At 37.2% G+C, this 17,805-nt stretch overlaps 1 protein-coding gene across 1 annotated transcript in view; it reads right to left on the bottom strand.

Annotated features, from left to right (window-relative positions):
- Window positions 1-663: 663 nt before the first annotated feature.
- SERPINI2 (serpin family I member 2) overlaps window positions 664-17,805 on the bottom strand; it is a 36,155-nt gene continuing 19,013 nt past the window's right edge. The window contains exons 6-9 of the mRNA XM_019959942.2: window positions 12,054-12,151; window positions 7,479-7,565; window positions 5,532-5,621; window positions 664-887 (exon numbers count right to left, since the gene is read on the bottom strand). Coding sequence (XP_019815501.2) covers window positions 811-887; window positions 5,532-5,621; window positions 7,479-7,565; window positions 12,054-12,151 — 352 coding nt within the window. The 3' untranslated portion in view covers window positions 664-810. The remainder of the gene's footprint in view (window positions 888-5,531; window positions 5,622-7,478; window positions 7,566-12,053; window positions 12,152-17,805) is intronic.

Raw genomic sequence — 17,805 nt, 5'->3', positions numbered from 1 at the left:
TTACTAACATGAAAATATAAAAACTACAAAATGTTATATAAAATCATTTGAAAGTAGTATTGTTGGGGGTATTTACATTTGACATCAGAGGAAGTGTGTTGCATTTAATATTTGTAGATTACAATCTTGGCTCTAATACTTCCATTAGCTCAGTGTTATAAAATCATGGATGGTCAGCCTCCTAAATTACACTAATTTAGCTGCCAATTTCATGTACAGGAAAGCTTTATTAAAAAGTTCTTGTTGCTTCTACTTTCTTTTACAGGTTTAAGGCATAAATCAGAAGAACAAATTGATATGTATTGAAACAATGAAACTATTAAACATAACACATGGAATGTCAAGTTAAGATAAACTAAATACTCAAAGTTCATTTACTATCATAGGTACTGGATCTTGGTATCTCAAGTGGCACCCCAGAGAGGTACCAGCACATGCACTCTCTCTCTTGACTCAATTCCCCATGGTCTGGATAAAGGTGCTATACTTGGGAGTCAGATAGTTCGGTCTTGTAGGAATATAGAGACTTTGATATCTAAGACAGGACTTTTATATCTAAGATATCATAGACAGACTGTTCTAATGTATTAATATTTTATGTAAGTTCACTGCTTTTTATTCATATATACTTTATAAAAATACAGAAAGCACAAAAACACTTAATGCATGCATAATTTCATTTATTCATTGATACAGATTAATACAGCCACTGTTTAAGACAGAAAAAGATATATAGAAAATATTTGATGATATTTTGCCAGTCAACTATTTTCCAGGAATAACCTTCTATTCTGAGGCCGCACTTTCCATTCACAGTGAATCTAAATCTCTTCCCTTCATCCTTTGGGTGTCAGGATTTGTCACCCTTCCCATAAGCAAAATTGAATCTAGGAAAAGAAAAAAAATTTCTTTAGGAATTTCTGGAGAAAAAGATGATAATAATCAATTTTTCTTAATGTTTTAACAAGTCATTTAGTCTTTTTACTTATAAGGTAAACTGGCAATGTCTAATAACAAAGCCCACTTCTCTAAAGCAGATGACTATATCATTATTAATCACGTTTTGATAATTTATGAAATATATTGACACCTACAACAGCTTGTCATGGAAAATGCATTAGTTCTGTTTTTCATAAAGGAAAGCAAAATTAAAGTGACAGAGAGGTGTTCGTCTAAATATAGAGACTCAGTCAGGCAAACATAGAGTAATAAAATGGTGATGAGCATAGGAAACGTTTTAAATTTAAGGCATTAGCAGTCATCTCTTTATGTATGTAATATAAACCCTTGGGGTTAAAAGTGCAGCTTCTCAGTTCTCCTTCAGCTCTGAATCAAAGCTTACTGCTAAAGGCAATATTTTCACATCTCTCATACTTTTACATCCTCACCAAAGTGATATAGTATACAGCATAAATGTAAACACCTGTTTCCAGCCATTCTGTGTTTTTCAAGTGAAAAGAAACTATGAACTAGAGGACAAAACAGAAATAAATGACACATCAAAATCCATTCACCTTTCTTGCCAACTAGGATAAGGTAAATGGCTTGAATGGCTCAATGTCGTGCTGCTTTGGGTTACCTCCTTTAAACTCATATGTAATAAAGGTTCATTTCAAAAGTTACAAAATAAAATTTTACATAATTTTAAAGAGAATGAACATTACACTTACAAGTATTGAAATAACAATGGCAGAAATGAAGTAAAAAGGAAGAGCCCTTCTTCATGAACTCTTTATTGTTCAGTCCAAGACACAGTCTTAATAAAGCCAATTAACACAGAAATAGACATAATCTCTAGCAGATTTTTTCTTCTTTTTATGATTATAAATTAATAATACTTTGCCACAAAAATCTCAAAATAATTCCAACAATACAAGAAAACAAATACTTTTTTTTTTTTTTTTCAGACAGACATGGATACATAAATAACTTCCCCAGGCTGTATACTGCATTTAGACACAAGAAGAATCAACAATAACTCTTACATCTTTGTAATTCTGTGGTATTGAAATGGTTACCAGAAATGCTTGTTTGAAGAATTTTTAAAGTAACTAACCTCATAAATTGAAGACAATAGTTTAAAATTTTAAACTATCAGAAGTATAGGACATTACATAAAAGCCATTTGTCCTAGTCTTTTCAATCTGTTTTTCTGACCAAGGAGAACCATATTTTGAATTAAGTCTACAAGCAATCGCCAATCTACTCACTACAAAACTGGACGGATTAGTGAAACCTTCCTTGACATTGTCTCAATGGATATAGAGGCAAGCTGAAGCAGATTCATTGTTGTTTCCACTTTTCATGCCCACTTCTTAAAGAGGTATCCCTCATATTTAAATATATAGCTATAAAACATCTCTGTCAGAAGCAGTTTTTTAGTTCATAATCTAAAAAATACAATAGCATAACGAAAGCTAACAGCCTAGAAAAAAAGATTTTTAATACCCTGCAGTCTGCTTCTCCCCTCAACCCAGGACCTGAAAACATTCTAAACACAATATTTTTTTGTTATGTATGGAGCACTGTCAGTTTCAAAACTATGATTCACTACTTTCTGGGAAATGGCACATTTCATGTAGCATTTTTCACAACCTTCTTCTAAAAGTCTCTAATGCTGTCCTATACCCTCAACCTTAAAGAAGAAGAATTGTTCTCCATTTCCCTGGAAGTTTGGCTCAGTAAGAGATTTGGATGAGCATACTGAAATGTATATATGATAGGAAGTTAAATACTGATACGAAAATACAAATAATGTATGGATTTTGCCTAAGAAGGTTGTTTTATCAAAGGAAAATTTTAAATCTAGGTAAAAATTGGTTTTACTAAAACTAAAAACATTCATTCTCATACTTCAGGAATTGTCAAATGAATATATTTTATATAAATCATTATGCCATTTGGTAGGTCACTGTGCCATGGTAAATCACCAGCTTCGTTAATCCCAATGATTTCTTCAGTTCATTTGTGAAAGGAAAAATAAATAAATCACTGAATGAGTATTGTCTTAAGATAATAGCCCATTCTACATTATATATGGCAACAATTTACAGCCTCCTATAAATGAGTGGCCATTCATTTGAAACAACACTTTAGGGGAGTAGCGCTAGTTTAGAAAGTCTCGTTAGAATAAAGATCATAAAACAGTGGAAATTGTCATTAAGGGTCTGACACTTAAGCATTATCACAAATAAGTAAATAAGTGAATTAATTTGAATTTTCACTACCATATAACTGATAGCTATTACATATCCTTAACCCCTCAGTCATCAATTTGGAAAATAAAGTCAAATATTATTCTAAACGCCATATTTCCTTGAGCATTGATGCCCAATGCAGCTTCAGTTCTTTTTGTTCTGCATATTCAATAATTACACACTAAAGGTAAGAAATTAGAGATATCCTAAGGTTCAGATCAGATCAGTCGCTCAGTCGTGTCCGACTCTATGTCATTTGATTTATACATCCTAAGGTTAAGGATGTATAAATCAAATGACATAGTTGTAACAGTGACTCATCCCCTATAGAATTGAAGTTGTCTTAATACAGCCTCAGCAAATCTGAAACTATCCCATTGTTTCCAAGATGTAACTTTCAGAATAGTCATTCAGCATTAGTTTCACACAACCTAAAAAAAGAGACTGATATATCCCTTCAGTTCAGTTCAGTCGCTCAGTCGTTTCCGACTCTTTGCGACCCCATGAATTGCAACACACCGGGCCTCCCTGTCCATCACCAACTCCCGGAGTTCACTCAAACTCACATCCATCGAGTCGGTGATGCCATCCAGCCATCTCATCAGGGGTCAATAATATCAGTTAAACTAATATCAGTAAACTAACAGATTCAGTTTCTGAAATTAACTATGTCTCTTCTCCATGTAAATCAATTCATTTAGAGAAGCTTTTCCACTTTTCTTCCTTCCTTTATGTATATTTATTGATGTATTCACAATGAACATCATGTGCCAGGCACTGTGTCACAGGCTTAATATATTCTTTATTTACCTCCATGAGATAATGGCTTCCCTGGTGGCTCAGAGAGTAAAGAACCACCTGCAATGCAGGAGACCTGGGTTTGATCCCTGGGTTGGGAAGATCCCCTGAAGAAGGGCATGGCAACCCACTCCAGTATTCTTGCCTGGACAATCCCCATGGACAGAGGATCCTGGCTGGCTACAGTCCATGGGATTGAAAAGAGTCGAACACAACTAAGCACAGCACAGCATGACATAAGTACTAATATTATGTTCAAATAGGGGGTGGGAAAAATATAGCTTAGAAAGTATAGTGACTTAGAACTATTAGTTCATTAAACTCGTCCTTGGACCCAAGTCCAAACCTTCAATCTCTAGAGATACTGATACTAAGTGCAGGGCACTTTGCCAAATTCTGGGCGGGATACAGAAATGAGTAAGTATTTTCTCTTTTCCAGATAAAATATACAGGTATACAGTCATCGGGTTATGACTCTTGAGGAGTCCTAAATATATACTTAAAGAAAGCTTCCTCACCATCCATATTTATGGCCTCTTTCATTTCATAAGATGCAAAAACATCTATCCAGACCATCTGCATTTATGTGTCCACCGTGTCTGTAATGCCAGTCCAATTGACTACTGCCCCCACCTTTTGTACCTAACTGCATTATCTTCTAGAATTGCCCAAATTAGAGAATTGGAATAATGTTTGACCCCTCCCTCCCACTCAGAGCCTATAGCTAGTCACTTATTCTTGGAATCTACCTAGGAAACCTTTCACAACTGTGCAACTTCAAGTTCTACTCCTATTGAAAGAAAGTTGACTTCTGAGACAAACAGGTCTTATTTTCACTCTGCCACTTTTCAGTTGTATGACCTTAGGCAAACTACACAACTTCTCTTTGAGTTTCTATGTCTTTGTGCATCAAATATCTGACTTATTGGAATGGTGTTAACTGTACAGATTGGTATTTAACATCACCAGCACCTATACAGACTATCTTAGCAGCTATTACTAGTACTGATCTATTTTAGGTCACTGCTGCTGCTAAGTCGCTTCAGTCGTGTCCGACTCTGTGCGACCCCATAGACGGCGGCCCACCAGGCTCCCCCGTCCCTGGGATTCTCCAGGCAAGGACACTGGAGTGGGTTGCCATTTCCTTCTCCAATGCATCAAAGTGAAAAGTGAAAGTGAAGTCACTCAGTCGTGTCCGACTCTTAGCGACCCCATGGACTGCAGCCCACCAGGCTCCTCCATCCATGGGATTTTCCAGGCAAGAGTACTGAAGTGGGGTGCCATTGCCTTCTCCCATTTTAGGTCACTGGCATCTCTTAAAACACAATGCCTAGTACAAAACAAGCACTCAACAAATAATCACTAAAAAAACTTTGGAAAAAAATAAAATAAATTCAATAAATTGAAAGAACAAATGACTTCAGACTGTCATTTGCAGCTGGAACAGATTGTGATTAATAGCAAGATTCCAACATATTCAATAGACTAGGTCTATTGAACTTAAACAGTTCCCCCAGGGAATTCTCAAAAAGGTACCTGTTGGGTTATTCTTCATAATAAACAGAAATGGATGATTTGCTATAAATTGATTCCTTGACAGACTCATGATCACAGGTGTATTTATGCCTATGAAATAGAGACAAGAGTTATTTAGATGTTCACATTTAAAGATCAGTAAAGAAAATATATCCATAATATTCACAATATTTTTTGTAGACAGGAAAGGCCATTTTTGTTTGAGGAGTTAACATGTGGAAAAATAACCATTTTCTAAATACAAAAATTTGGAATAAATCTAAAAATTGAAGAGCAGAGGAAAAGATATTGGAATTCATGGAATAATTCTAACTTCACACTTTATGCTTAATGAAGAAGAAAGCCAGATACTAGATTCAATTTAGTGACAGCAGCTGAAAATTTCATCTTTTAAGCAGTAACTTTCTGCTCACTTTTTATTTACATTAGATAATTTATAGTGTTTGTACTCCTAATTCCTATCCAGGTATTTTGTAAATCCACTGAGAAGATGCCTGAAAGTCAAAATACTCACACTAACAAAGGTGATACATCAGGGTCACTGCTGACCCCTTAATGATTGTTATCTCCTCTTAGAGAACTCTATACTAAAAACAAGAGGCCTTGGCCAAGGCAGAAGAGTTCTGAACCTGAAATCAGGAAATCTGGTTTCATTCCAAACCCTACTGTTTCTTACTAATATGACCTTAGGCAAACTGCTCCACACGTGAGTCTGTTTTATCACCAACATAATGAGAGGATCAGACTATGATCTACAAGCACTCTTCCAATTCTATGTAAAAGCAAGTGAAAATTTTTTCTACATGAACTAGCAACTTCATCCCAACACCAGCTTTGATTTCTCTAAGGATTGTAATAGCCCATACAGGAGCCCTTCAGGAGATGACAAAACATTAGGGAGCCCAGTGTGCCCACCCAGATGTCAAAATCCACTGGCATTAATAATGTGGGTATAAATTTAACAATATGACTATTTAAAAGATATGTATCTTTTACATACTGGCTAACATCCAAATAGTCTGAAAAATTAAAATATGTTTATGAGGAATTCATTAAAGTTGCCTTCCCATTTCTAATTGAATTTAAGGCTTTTTCTCCAATTATTTGTTGAATATTACTTTTATGCAGCATAGATACTATTCAAAATGCCACTTGTTCAAGGAGATATAGAAGAGCAGCTCCTAAACTGTAATGTTCATACAAGTCACTAAGAGACCTTGGAAAATGCAGATGCTGGATCAGTCAGTCTGGAGTTGGGCCCAAGGTTCTGCATTTCTAATAAGTTCCAGAATGATGCTGATGCTGCTGGTCTATGCATTATACTCATAGTACCAAGGATAAGCTGCAAGTCACTGGAGAGCAGCAGTTCTCAACCTTTAATGTGCATTGTCATCACTTAGGAAAATGTAAGAAAATGCTGAAGGCTAAATCTCATCACCAGAGATACTGATTCAATATTTTAGGGTGTTCAATATTCAATTTAATATACAGTATTCTCGGCTGGGCACAGAAGTTTTAAAGCTTTTCAGCTAACTCTCACATGCAGCTAAGTTTGAGAGCCACTGCCATAGACATTAACAACAAGAATCAAATTAGAAAAGGAGGAACTAAGAGTACAGAGGAAGAATGAAATGAGTGAATTCACTTAAGAGTGAATATTCCTGAGCAATCATGATTTCAGGTTTGAGCCTGACTGCTATTGGGCAGGTAATCCAGTTCACAAATAAGTAGATATCAGTCCCTTCTCTTTCTTTTTTTTTTTTTTTTTTTTGCCCTAAACTCCAGCCACACAGAAGCATAAATAGCTTAAATAACCACTTTGCCCTTCCTATCGTGTACTGAACAGCAGGAGGGGGGTAGGAGGTCAGAGAGCCACAAAGGGCCAGCATCCTCTTGCTCATTTCCCCAGTCCTTCCTCCTGGCTTCCTGTGACATCATTTGTCCTACCAGTTGATGTTGCAACTTCACTGCCTTCTTCATTTATCTCAAAGAAAACTTGTTGCATGACTCGGGAAACATACACCTCAGAAGAATCTGTTAGAAAATATGAAAGTGCATTTAAGGGTTAAAACTAAGAACCATTACTTACTGGATCCCATTACATTTTCAAATGAACAAAGAAAAAGGAAAAAAAAAAATTCTTTCCAAGTTAGTTAATTTTCTAGAGATAAAGGTGGTTTAGGTTTAGTTCTGGCAGAGATGATACAGAGAAAACATGAAGAGACCAAGTTTAGCTCAGATATGAAAGGTAAAGATAGAAGGGGATCAACCTCAAGTCAGGTACCCCACTAAGTGAAATATTTCAATGGATCAAGCATTTTGCTCCCCTTCGTCATGGTCTACAGATAAGATGAAAAAGGCTTTACAGATATGAATTAATCCCACCCTGTGTTTTCAACCTCAAAGCCAACTTGCCTTTTAAATTCTGTATTGGGTTTTGATTTGAGTTTAGAACAAAATTTACTTTCCTTCCAGACTGGTGAGGTGATAAAAGTCTAAAGGGCTTTTGTGTCATCTGTTCCAAAGCCACTTCAGAGCTAGGCTTTAAAACCTGTCAAATTTCTCAGTGTAAGACAGTGTCTTAACAACATTTTGTTCTGCTGTGGAAACAAGCTGAGAGAGAAGGCCCCACTCATCCCCTCGGTGAAACTGATGTATGTGTGAAGCCTTTCTGATACAGTGACCTGTGGAGCATCTCCTTGAGAAAGGGGAAGTGAAACTGGAAGTTCAGAGGCCATCTGCCGTCCCTGCTGCGTCGAGTCCAGATCGACCTGAAAACGTTCCTCACAGAAACAACAGAAAGGTGGTGGTGGGTTCAGTGAGGGCGAGAGGGTGGAAGAAAGCGAGGCGAGCCTTGACACGTGAAGAGAAAGGCGATGAAGGTGTTTCGTCCCTCTTGACAGAGAAAGCTGATGTGATGCAGGTGGACTCCATCAAGACAACCAAATTTAGAAGAGTTTATGCAGAAATAGGGGCTACACTGGTGGTTCAGGTGGTAAAGAATCTTCTGTAATTCAGGAGGCTGGGGTTCAATCCCTGGGTTAGGAAGATCCCCTGAAGAAGGGCATGGCAACCCACTCCAGTATTACTGCCTGGAGAATCCCATGGACAGAGGAGCCTGGCAGGCTACAGTCCATGGGGTTGCAAAGAGTTGGACACGATTTTGTGACTAACGCTTTCATGAAAAAAAAATGGTTCAAGGGGAACCATCTCTGACAGTTTACAGAAAAGTAAATCCCCTCAGGCAAGATAGAGAGAAGTCATCAAAGGGTGATTTGCATAAAAAATGGCTTCCTAAAAATAACTCCAGACCCTGTGTGTGATGACTTTGTCTGGGCCCTTGATTACCTCTGATCCCCATCTCCTACCCTCCTTTCCTCACCCAATAACTCCAGCTACAAGGTCAAGCATCAAGGCTTTAGTCTCATCCATCCCTCTGCTTAAAATCCCTTTTCCCAGAACTTACCCTGATTGGGTCCCCTGTTACTTAGGTCTCAATAAAAATGACACTTCCTCAAAGCAATCTTCTCTTTCCACCATGTCTAATTCTCCTCTTATCTGATCTAATCTCTTTATCCCATGACTCTATTTGAGTTAATTCATACCATCTATCACCTCATCATTTAATTAATTAATTACTTGTTAATCGTCCATCTGCCCTAACAGATGTAAACTTCATTAGGAGAGGGAATTTGTGGATTTTATTCAACTCTAGAAAATCGCCTGGCAGATAGCTAGCTGGCTTATATAAATACTTGCCAAATAAATAAATCAGTGGATAAGAATATGTCCAGTGATAGAAACAGTTCAGATGGAGAAAGGGGGGCGTCCATATCATGAGTGTGGTTTAACTAAAATGCAGGAGTGTGGTCTTTTAAGGTCATGCAAATAAGCACATTTTTTCCCCCACGGCTGCCTAGAATAAGGATTTGCATATAGAGCAGAGAGTAGATAACTGAGGGGCCCATACAAAGAATGAAGACCAAATAGCAGGTTGGGATTGAGTGGAGAATTTCATACATGCAGTTTACCACTGGCACCAAATCAAGTGAGCCTTTGGTTAGTAGACTGAGCAATTTGACCTTCTGTATTCCATCTTCTACAGAGGGGGCACGGTCTTAGAAAAAGAACAGGACCTGGAAGATGCTAGATTAGAACAAGGGATCTGAACTTCATCAACTTACTGATTTCTATACCTTTGTAATTATTCCTTTCCTTAATTCTCTATGAAGATTCCAAGCATGTCTTCGTCAAGTTAAGAAGATAAGAAACTTTCAGTAGCTTTGCTAGAAGATGTGCGAGTAAATATTAATGTGCCATTTGCTCAATTTTCTTTTTGCATTTAACATTTACTGAGTATCTACTATATAGTGAAGGTCACTCAGTGGTTTCCGCCTCTTTGCAACCCTATGGACTATATAGTCCATGGAATTCTCCAGGCCAGAATACTGGAGTGGGTAGCCCTTCCCTTCTCCAAGGGCTTTTCCCTACCCAGGTATCGAACCCAGGTATCCCTCATTGCAGGTGGGTTCTTTACCATCTGAGCCACAAGGGAAGCCCATCTATTATATAACAGATGGTGAACAACGTGATTTACGTATGTCCTTTTATTTATTTCTGCCACTGGGATATATTGTTTATTTAATAGATTAGAAAATTGAGGTTCAGAAAGGTTAAATATTTTACTAAGGGTGACAGAAGTCAAATATTCATCTCAAAGTTGCAAAAATAACTCTTTCAAAAACATTTTTCATTCAAAATTTGTGGACAATCTGAGTATAAGATAGTGTCTCCTTTGTGTAAGTATCCCATAGCAGTAGCATTGGACTGATCCACAGTAGCCTTTGTGTTGTTTTAGTCACTCAGTCGTGTGCAACTCTTTGCGACCCCACAGACTGTAGCCAGCCAGGCTACTCTGTCCTTGGGATTTCCCAGGCAAGAATACTGGAGTGGGTTGCCATTTCCTTCGCCAAGGGACGTTCCCCACCCAGGGATGGAACCTGCGTGTCCTGCTTGGCAGGTGAATTCTTTATCACTGAGCCGCCACAATAGCCTTTAGAAAACGCTTATTGCACAAAACGTACTAATAGCAGGAAATTAATTCACTGTTCTCCTAAAGACTAGAAATAGTGCCAGCTTTGGCTGTGGTTGTTCTATTTCAAGCAATAAGACAGAACCAAAGTCGTTAAATCAACTCAAAGAGGTAACTCAGAGCAAAAAATGTTGGACACTTACTCTTTTCTGTTCAGGGTTATTCTCTTATACAAATTCTCTTATAAAACATTTTGGGTTATTTTATTGATGTAAAAGGAGATTTTATAGAAGTTGCAAATTGCTGGGAATTTGCAGAGCAAGTGGCTGTTTGAAATGCCTGAGATATAGCAAGTGAGCTTCCGAAGGCCAGAAAGAAATTTAAGAGGAAGAGGTGTTTTAAAAAATGGCTTGGTTTATTTCAAGTTGGTAAGGTGGCTGCATTCCAGGGCACACTTAGACAGAATCCTGTTGCAGTATTTAATTTTGACTGCCTCATTCCTGATGCTGATGAAATTGTCAAAGAAGTCAGATCTATCTGTCAGTGTGAGAACAGGCAGCTAAATCATGTGTGAAGGTGATAACGAACATCCATGTCACCTGTATACCCCCCCCTCCTCCACCAGGAAAACTCATTCATTCTGTTCACTTACCCACATAATTGATAAGTGAATAAGTTAATGAATACCTCTCCAAAGCCCACCTTTTATATAGGAATACACAATAATTCTAGGTTGGGATATCCAACCCCATCAGACAGATAAGCTTGTATCATTAGAACTTTATTTTTTCTTTATAAAACAGAAGACTGAATTTAAAAGAATTTAAAATAGCGGGATAATTTGTCCCTCTTCGTCCATTTTTTTTCTCTTTAGTTATTTTTGAACTAGTAGGTACTGCCAGGATGAGAAATAAAGAGTGTCTTGGGCTTTGTTGTGAAAGTGAGCATCTGAACCATGCACAATTTCCCAAGTGCCAGTTAGTATAAAAGCTCCATCTCTGATGTGTTGTCAGTCTCAAGCTAAATCTACAAGCTGCAGCCGTACAATTTCTAGACTGTGTTCATCATCCAACAGCTTGCAGATGCCTATTTCACGGGCTCTAATATTACCAAATTAACATTTGCAAATTGGGAGTTTTATTAGCTCTGCTTAGATGAGAGCCTCAAAGTTGTAATTCCCAATATTCAGATAAGGAAATACAAACAGAGCTGGAATAAAACCCCATACAATACTTTGCCTACATAGTTTCATTGTAAGTGTGGTTAGAAAGCTTATCTAACATTCTAACATGCTGTCTGACTCTCATTAAGTAAAACTACTTAAATGCAAAATAGAGTGCTTGTTTACAGACAGCTTGACACGACGATGACATTTATTCCCCATGTACGTATTTTCTGGGGCCAAATGCTCTTTCAGTTTTAAGATCAGTCAGTTAAGTTTCTAAGAGAACACATTTACTTGATAATATAAGAATAATTTTTCACATTACCTGTTATTCCAGAAAGGTCACAGCCACCACTAAATATCTCAGTTATATTCAATGAATACAAAGCTTCTTTGAAGTCTAATTTTTGTTCTACTTTAAATCTGCTTAAAAAAATGAAGAGGAAAATTTGTGAAACACTGTACACATTGGCTACCAAAAGGGTTTCTTTTTTATAAAATGGATGACTTGGAAGATGTTTTATTGTGAAATATTTTGTTTTCATTATCCTCATTTTTCACACCATTTCCCCACTACTCCACTGAGCAATTTTGGATGGCTAATAAGCTTCCCAGATAAATGGTTACTTGGGAAGGGAGAAGAAAATACTCTATTTTTTGAGGTAACAATTACCCAACAAAACAGGGTGAGAGTTCTAAGTTTTCGATTATTTGGCTTCTTCCCTAGAACTGTAAAACTTCCCTCCAGCAACTGTACACACTCAAGTTTTTTTTCACATCATCCAAGATCATTCCTGGCAGGCATCCAAGATATTATGAGCCAGAAACAGAAGCCAACAGTTCATTAAAAAGATCATTGGCTACTGAGGTACAGAAAGGGGGCATTAGTAGCCTATGATCCTTTCATATCTGCTGTCACAGCTGATGTGACTTCCTTCAATTTATGACATATCTAACATCTTTCCAATAAGCCCTGTAGAAGAGGTAAAAGACTGAAGGGGGACTAAATTTCTTTCCAGTAAAATAGAGTAGAAAATTATAGGAGGGGAGAAAAAGGAAGAGCTTGCCAATACTTCTAATGCAAGGCCCTAAGTTAAGACTCTAGGTTCTATGCAAGTCTCCAAGCATCAGTTTGCCTGAAGAGGGAACTTCACCAAAGAATCTCAAAGATCCTCTCAGGCACTGACCTTCTATGATTCTATGTTAACTGCAATCTATGACCCTCACCTTCCATTTTAAAAAAAATGGAAGAAAAACAAAAGCTAAATTATTGACTTTATAGATGCTAAAAGCATCTATCTACATTTTACAGCCAGATTGGAAATTTTGTTCATGAAAGAAAAGAGTATAAAGTCCTTCAACAGGGAGCTAAGTCTATTTCCGACTTCAGGGCAATCCCAGGACGGTTCCTGCCGCAGGAGCTCTGTCCGTTCCCTTGCTGGACCTTTGCCCTGGTTGGTACCTTCTGGTGTGGATGCAGACATGATTGCTTAAGCACAGGAACCTTGCTTAGCTAACAGGCCCACATCTGGGGCCAGAAATTAGCTTGCACAATCAGTCTAATTAAATTATTTTTTTAATTGCCAAATACTGAACAAGCTTCTCATAATAATTATGATTCTTCAAAACAATGAACATGCTGTAGCAAAAATTTACTGGGCCTAAATGATTTCTTGGCAAATTATTATGTACTTTTGGAAGATGTTATTTCATTCAGAACCCTAGCTAACTGGAATTGCATAATTCTAGAGCATAATTGTGCATAATTGTGGCACAACTCACAATGTGCACGTTAGAACCTACTGATAATGAAAATAACTTGTTTTATGCCAATCATTTTCAACCTCTTTTTAACTTCCTGCTAAGAAAGATAATATGTAGCATGATGGTTTTGAGGCTTTGGGGTTGTGCTTTTATTCTGTTTTAATTAGCACACTCTTTTTTATACAGAATGGAGTATGGGCTTCTAAAGGGTAGAGGATAAATGTTCTAGTCCATCTGTAACTTGACTATTTTTAGTATAATAGTCCAGTGATTTGGGAATAATGACAAGAATACTGCAAGACTTATTACAACCTCTAATAAGGCCTAATTATACCAGAGAGTCATTTAAGTAACAGTCTTGCTCATAATATAGTGCAATGAAACCTACAGCAATAGAAACCCATTCAACCATTTAATAAAATATAATCTGCAGCCAATTTCTAATTAGCCATAATTATTGGAGCCATGAATAGTCAGGTGTGAAGTAGCACTTCCATGTGTTAGGTACTTAATAGAGATTATAGTTTTTAATCTTCACAAAAACCCTGGGAAGTGAGCATTATTATTCCCATTAACATATAAGAAAGTGTAGGTTTTGAGGAGGTTGATTTCCAAGGACAAGATCGACAGGGCTAGCGTTCAAACTCAGGTCCATTCCAATTAAAGCTGATGTGCTAACCTCCACTGCCTTCTAATCAAAATATAATTCAAAATCGTAATCTCGATCAATTCATATATATGCTGTGCTGTGCTGTCGCTTCAGTTGTGTCTGACTCTGTGTGACCCTATGGACAGTAGTAACCCAGGCTCCTCTGTCCAGGGGATTCTCCAGGCAAGAATATTGGAGCAGAGTGCCACGCCCTTCTCCAGGGGATCTTCCCGACCAAGGGATCAAACCCGCATCTCTTATGTCTCCTGCATTGGCAGTCAGGTTCTGTACCACAGGTGCCACCTGGAAAGCCCCAATATATATATGTATAGTGTTAATTATGTACCTCCTCCAAATTTTGTGAGTCTTAATATTTATTCTAGATGTGGCTCATTTTCTTTCTTTTCCCTGACCCTCCTCTAAAATTGTCAAAAGAATACAGCTAAAGCTTAAAGAATGAGCAGCAAAAAAGACTCAATAGACAATTACCAAGTAAGCAATCATGAAATGAATGTTTTAGCGTATGTAAATATTATACACCTTCTTAGAAGGCAGCAATTTACTGCCATAGGCATCCATTGTGCTTAAAGTGGTCTCATACAAGTTCAAGCTGCAGAAAACAAAGGATAACAATTTAGAATTTCTGTTTGAAGAAGGATTCACTCCTGGTCTGCAGGCCCTACTGTGGATTTCTATTGTCTCTCCTCCTTTATACACAGGACTCTTGTTTAATGACAAAATGTCTTTGGCTGTTTTCCTTCAAGGTCCCTATCCTTAATTGTTTGGAATCCCAGTTTTGATACAGTGGCCTTGAGCCATCACTGAAAGGTTCAGGCTTAGAAACAACCAAACCAAGTCTTAGGGCTGCCCACAAGGATAAAAAATAACACAATCCTTGACAGTGTTCAACTTGGACTATTATGTGTCACTTCCATGTGTGTGTGTGTGTGTGTGTGTGTATAAAATATTCTATCAGCCTTGAGAGCTGAATTAAAAATGCTTTCTGTCACATAGGAAACCTATCTGGACAATGGTCAATGTAAACTTGGATTCTGCTTTGTATCAGTGTCTGATAGGTTAAAGTAAATGAACCTTTGTAAGCACCACTGCAGCTGGTCATAACTTATCTACTCTCACACCCAACCTCATTTTCCCTGAGGTCATGTTCTCTCACCCACACACAGTTCACATTCATGCACTCAGAGATCCGAAGCTGGCCAACTTGGGATGGATTACTAGCCTAGCAAGAACATGATGTCCTATGGAATGTGTGATTTCTTTCTGAGTCTCTGTGGCACTGCTGTGTCGTGTAGCTTACCCAGCTGCTCATCATGTCACTGGCCATTTGCTCTGTTCTGTGCCCTCCTTCATGTTTGCCCCACTTTACACAAGCATTTCCTGACTCCTGCAATTTTGACTCTGCCATTTGCTAGCTGTGTGACCTCTGGCAAGGCATTTACCTGTCTCCATCTCAACTGCAACCTAAATATTAAAAATAGATTTCTATCAAATTTATGGTGGTGATTAAGTGAGACATGGCAAACAGGGAAAGCAATCCACTATAATGGATTGTCAAGAAATTTAAAAGCTGAATGAGAATAATAATAATAAACAATACCAACAATATAAGATATACTGAGTACTAAAAATGCAACAAACATGTTCTCATAATGAGAACAACCCTAAGAGACAGGTATTGTCAGTCTCTCATTTAACAGTAAGAGAAAAATCTTAGGCAAGACAAAGTTTTTCAACCCTAAGAGGCAGATACTGTCAGTCTCTCATCTAACAGTAAGAGAAAAATCTTAGGCAAGACAAAGTTTTTCAGTATAGAGATGACAAAGCTCTTGGTCTACAATATTATGTTCTGTTTTCCATAATCTTGATTCAACAGTTGATAAAAGATACTGTGAGATGTCACATCAGTCAATATCTTTAAAGAGGGATACTTCTTTGAAGAATTGCAGCTCTTGCTTAGTCATCACTATGAAAGTGAATGTGAAGTGACACTGTTAGTTCTTCAGTCGTGTCTGACTCTTTCTAACCCCAAGGACTGTCATTACAGGCAGATTCTTTACAGTCTGAGCCACCAGGGAATCCCAGTTATCACTATACTTTTGAATAAAAACATAGTATTTAATAAGTTCAAAGACTCAGACTGCCAAAAACTTAGACTCTCCCTAATAACTCATAAACTTGCTAATAATTTCAACAGCCTCAGGGACTCTGAATTCTACTCTGCAATCCTAGAAGTCCATGGTGCCCAGGTTAAGGACTGCTACGAAAGAAGAAAATAAGTCAATATCTTCTCATTTTCCTACAATCAAACTTAAAACCTCAGAATGATCTATTCCTTCTTAGCCCATATGTACTTAGTCATACACTTCAATAAATGTCTTTCTGCATCACCTGCCATTTACATTCCCAGTGAAGCTGCTCCCTTAAGTGCTCGCTACTGAGTGCCTGAATTGTTGCAGTGATTTCTTAACATCTTTTGGGCTTCAGTCTTTCCCTCTCTAACACATCCCAAACATCACGACTATTTAAATTAAAGCAACAAATTGAGCAGCTACTATCTTTCAGATGCATGCACTGCTATGGTATCAAAGAAAGGAAATATGCATAGCTTCTGACCTCAACAAGTTTACAACAAGCCTAGTTCAAATCCTCCCTTTTACTGAAGCCTTTGTTTATACAGTTCCAGTCTCTGGTGCTTCCTCTCCCTTCTCTCCTCTCTTTTTCCATGAACCTTGAAGTTCTTACTTATACCATTCTTTCAGTATTTAATTATTAGTAAACTTGTGCAAATCTTGCACCACCCCACCTAAGTGGCAACTATCTTCTCAATAGAAATCCTGTCTATCATTTTGCGTGTGTCTCAGTTCATTGTTCATAGTGGGGTCCCAATCAATCTCTGCTTTTGAACAGGAAATACATTTTCTAATAAGTAGTAAACTAATAATAGTATCATAAGGCTATGAAACAATGGAAATGAGAGCTAACCTGTCTCCCAGAACTTAACTGAATGTCAATCAATTTACTTTTTGAGTGACAGTTTCCTTATCTGTAGAATACAATTCATAACCAAGTCAGACTACAGAACTGTAGCATTTAGTATTAAAATGTAAATATTAAATGCTTTACAAAGTTAAAATGGATGTAGATGAAAGTTTCTTGTTTATTTACCTTATTTACATGTATTAAATGATTAACTTTGCACATATACACAATCATAAAAACACAATCTCAAACTTTTTCTTATGCAGTGAAGAATCTGATACATAAGGGTGTGTTAGACTCCTCAACCTAGGAAATCTAACTATTAAGATGTTTATAAAATTTCATATTAAATTTAGAAAAAGGTATTGTGATTTTTGGTATCCAACTGCAGAATAATGTCCAAAATTAGGTATCCAGTATGTTACAAATAGTAAACAGAAACCACCCTAGTGTTTTTAGACTATGCTCTGTCCTATTGGCCTCAAATCTAAATGAGTCATACATCAAAGAGAGGAAGAACTGTTTCTATACTATTTCTAACAATAACTATAATCACTCACACAATCTTGCCTACTGTTGCTTATATACAAGCATTCTTATGATTAATTTTTCTTTTCTTGACATTTACTTAATTTTGCCATCGAAGATGCATTTGTTTATTTAT

The sequence above is a fragment of the Bos indicus genome, chromosome 1 (assembly GCF_029378745.1).
Source record: "Bos indicus isolate NIAB-ARS_2022 breed Sahiwal x Tharparkar chromosome 1, NIAB-ARS_B.indTharparkar_mat_pri_1.0, whole genome shotgun sequence".
Classification (NCBI taxonomy): domain Eukaryota; kingdom Metazoa; phylum Chordata; class Mammalia; order Artiodactyla; family Bovidae; genus Bos; species Bos indicus.
The sequence above is the reverse complement of the archived record's forward strand: the minus strand, read 5'-3'. Positions and strand labels throughout refer to the sequence as shown.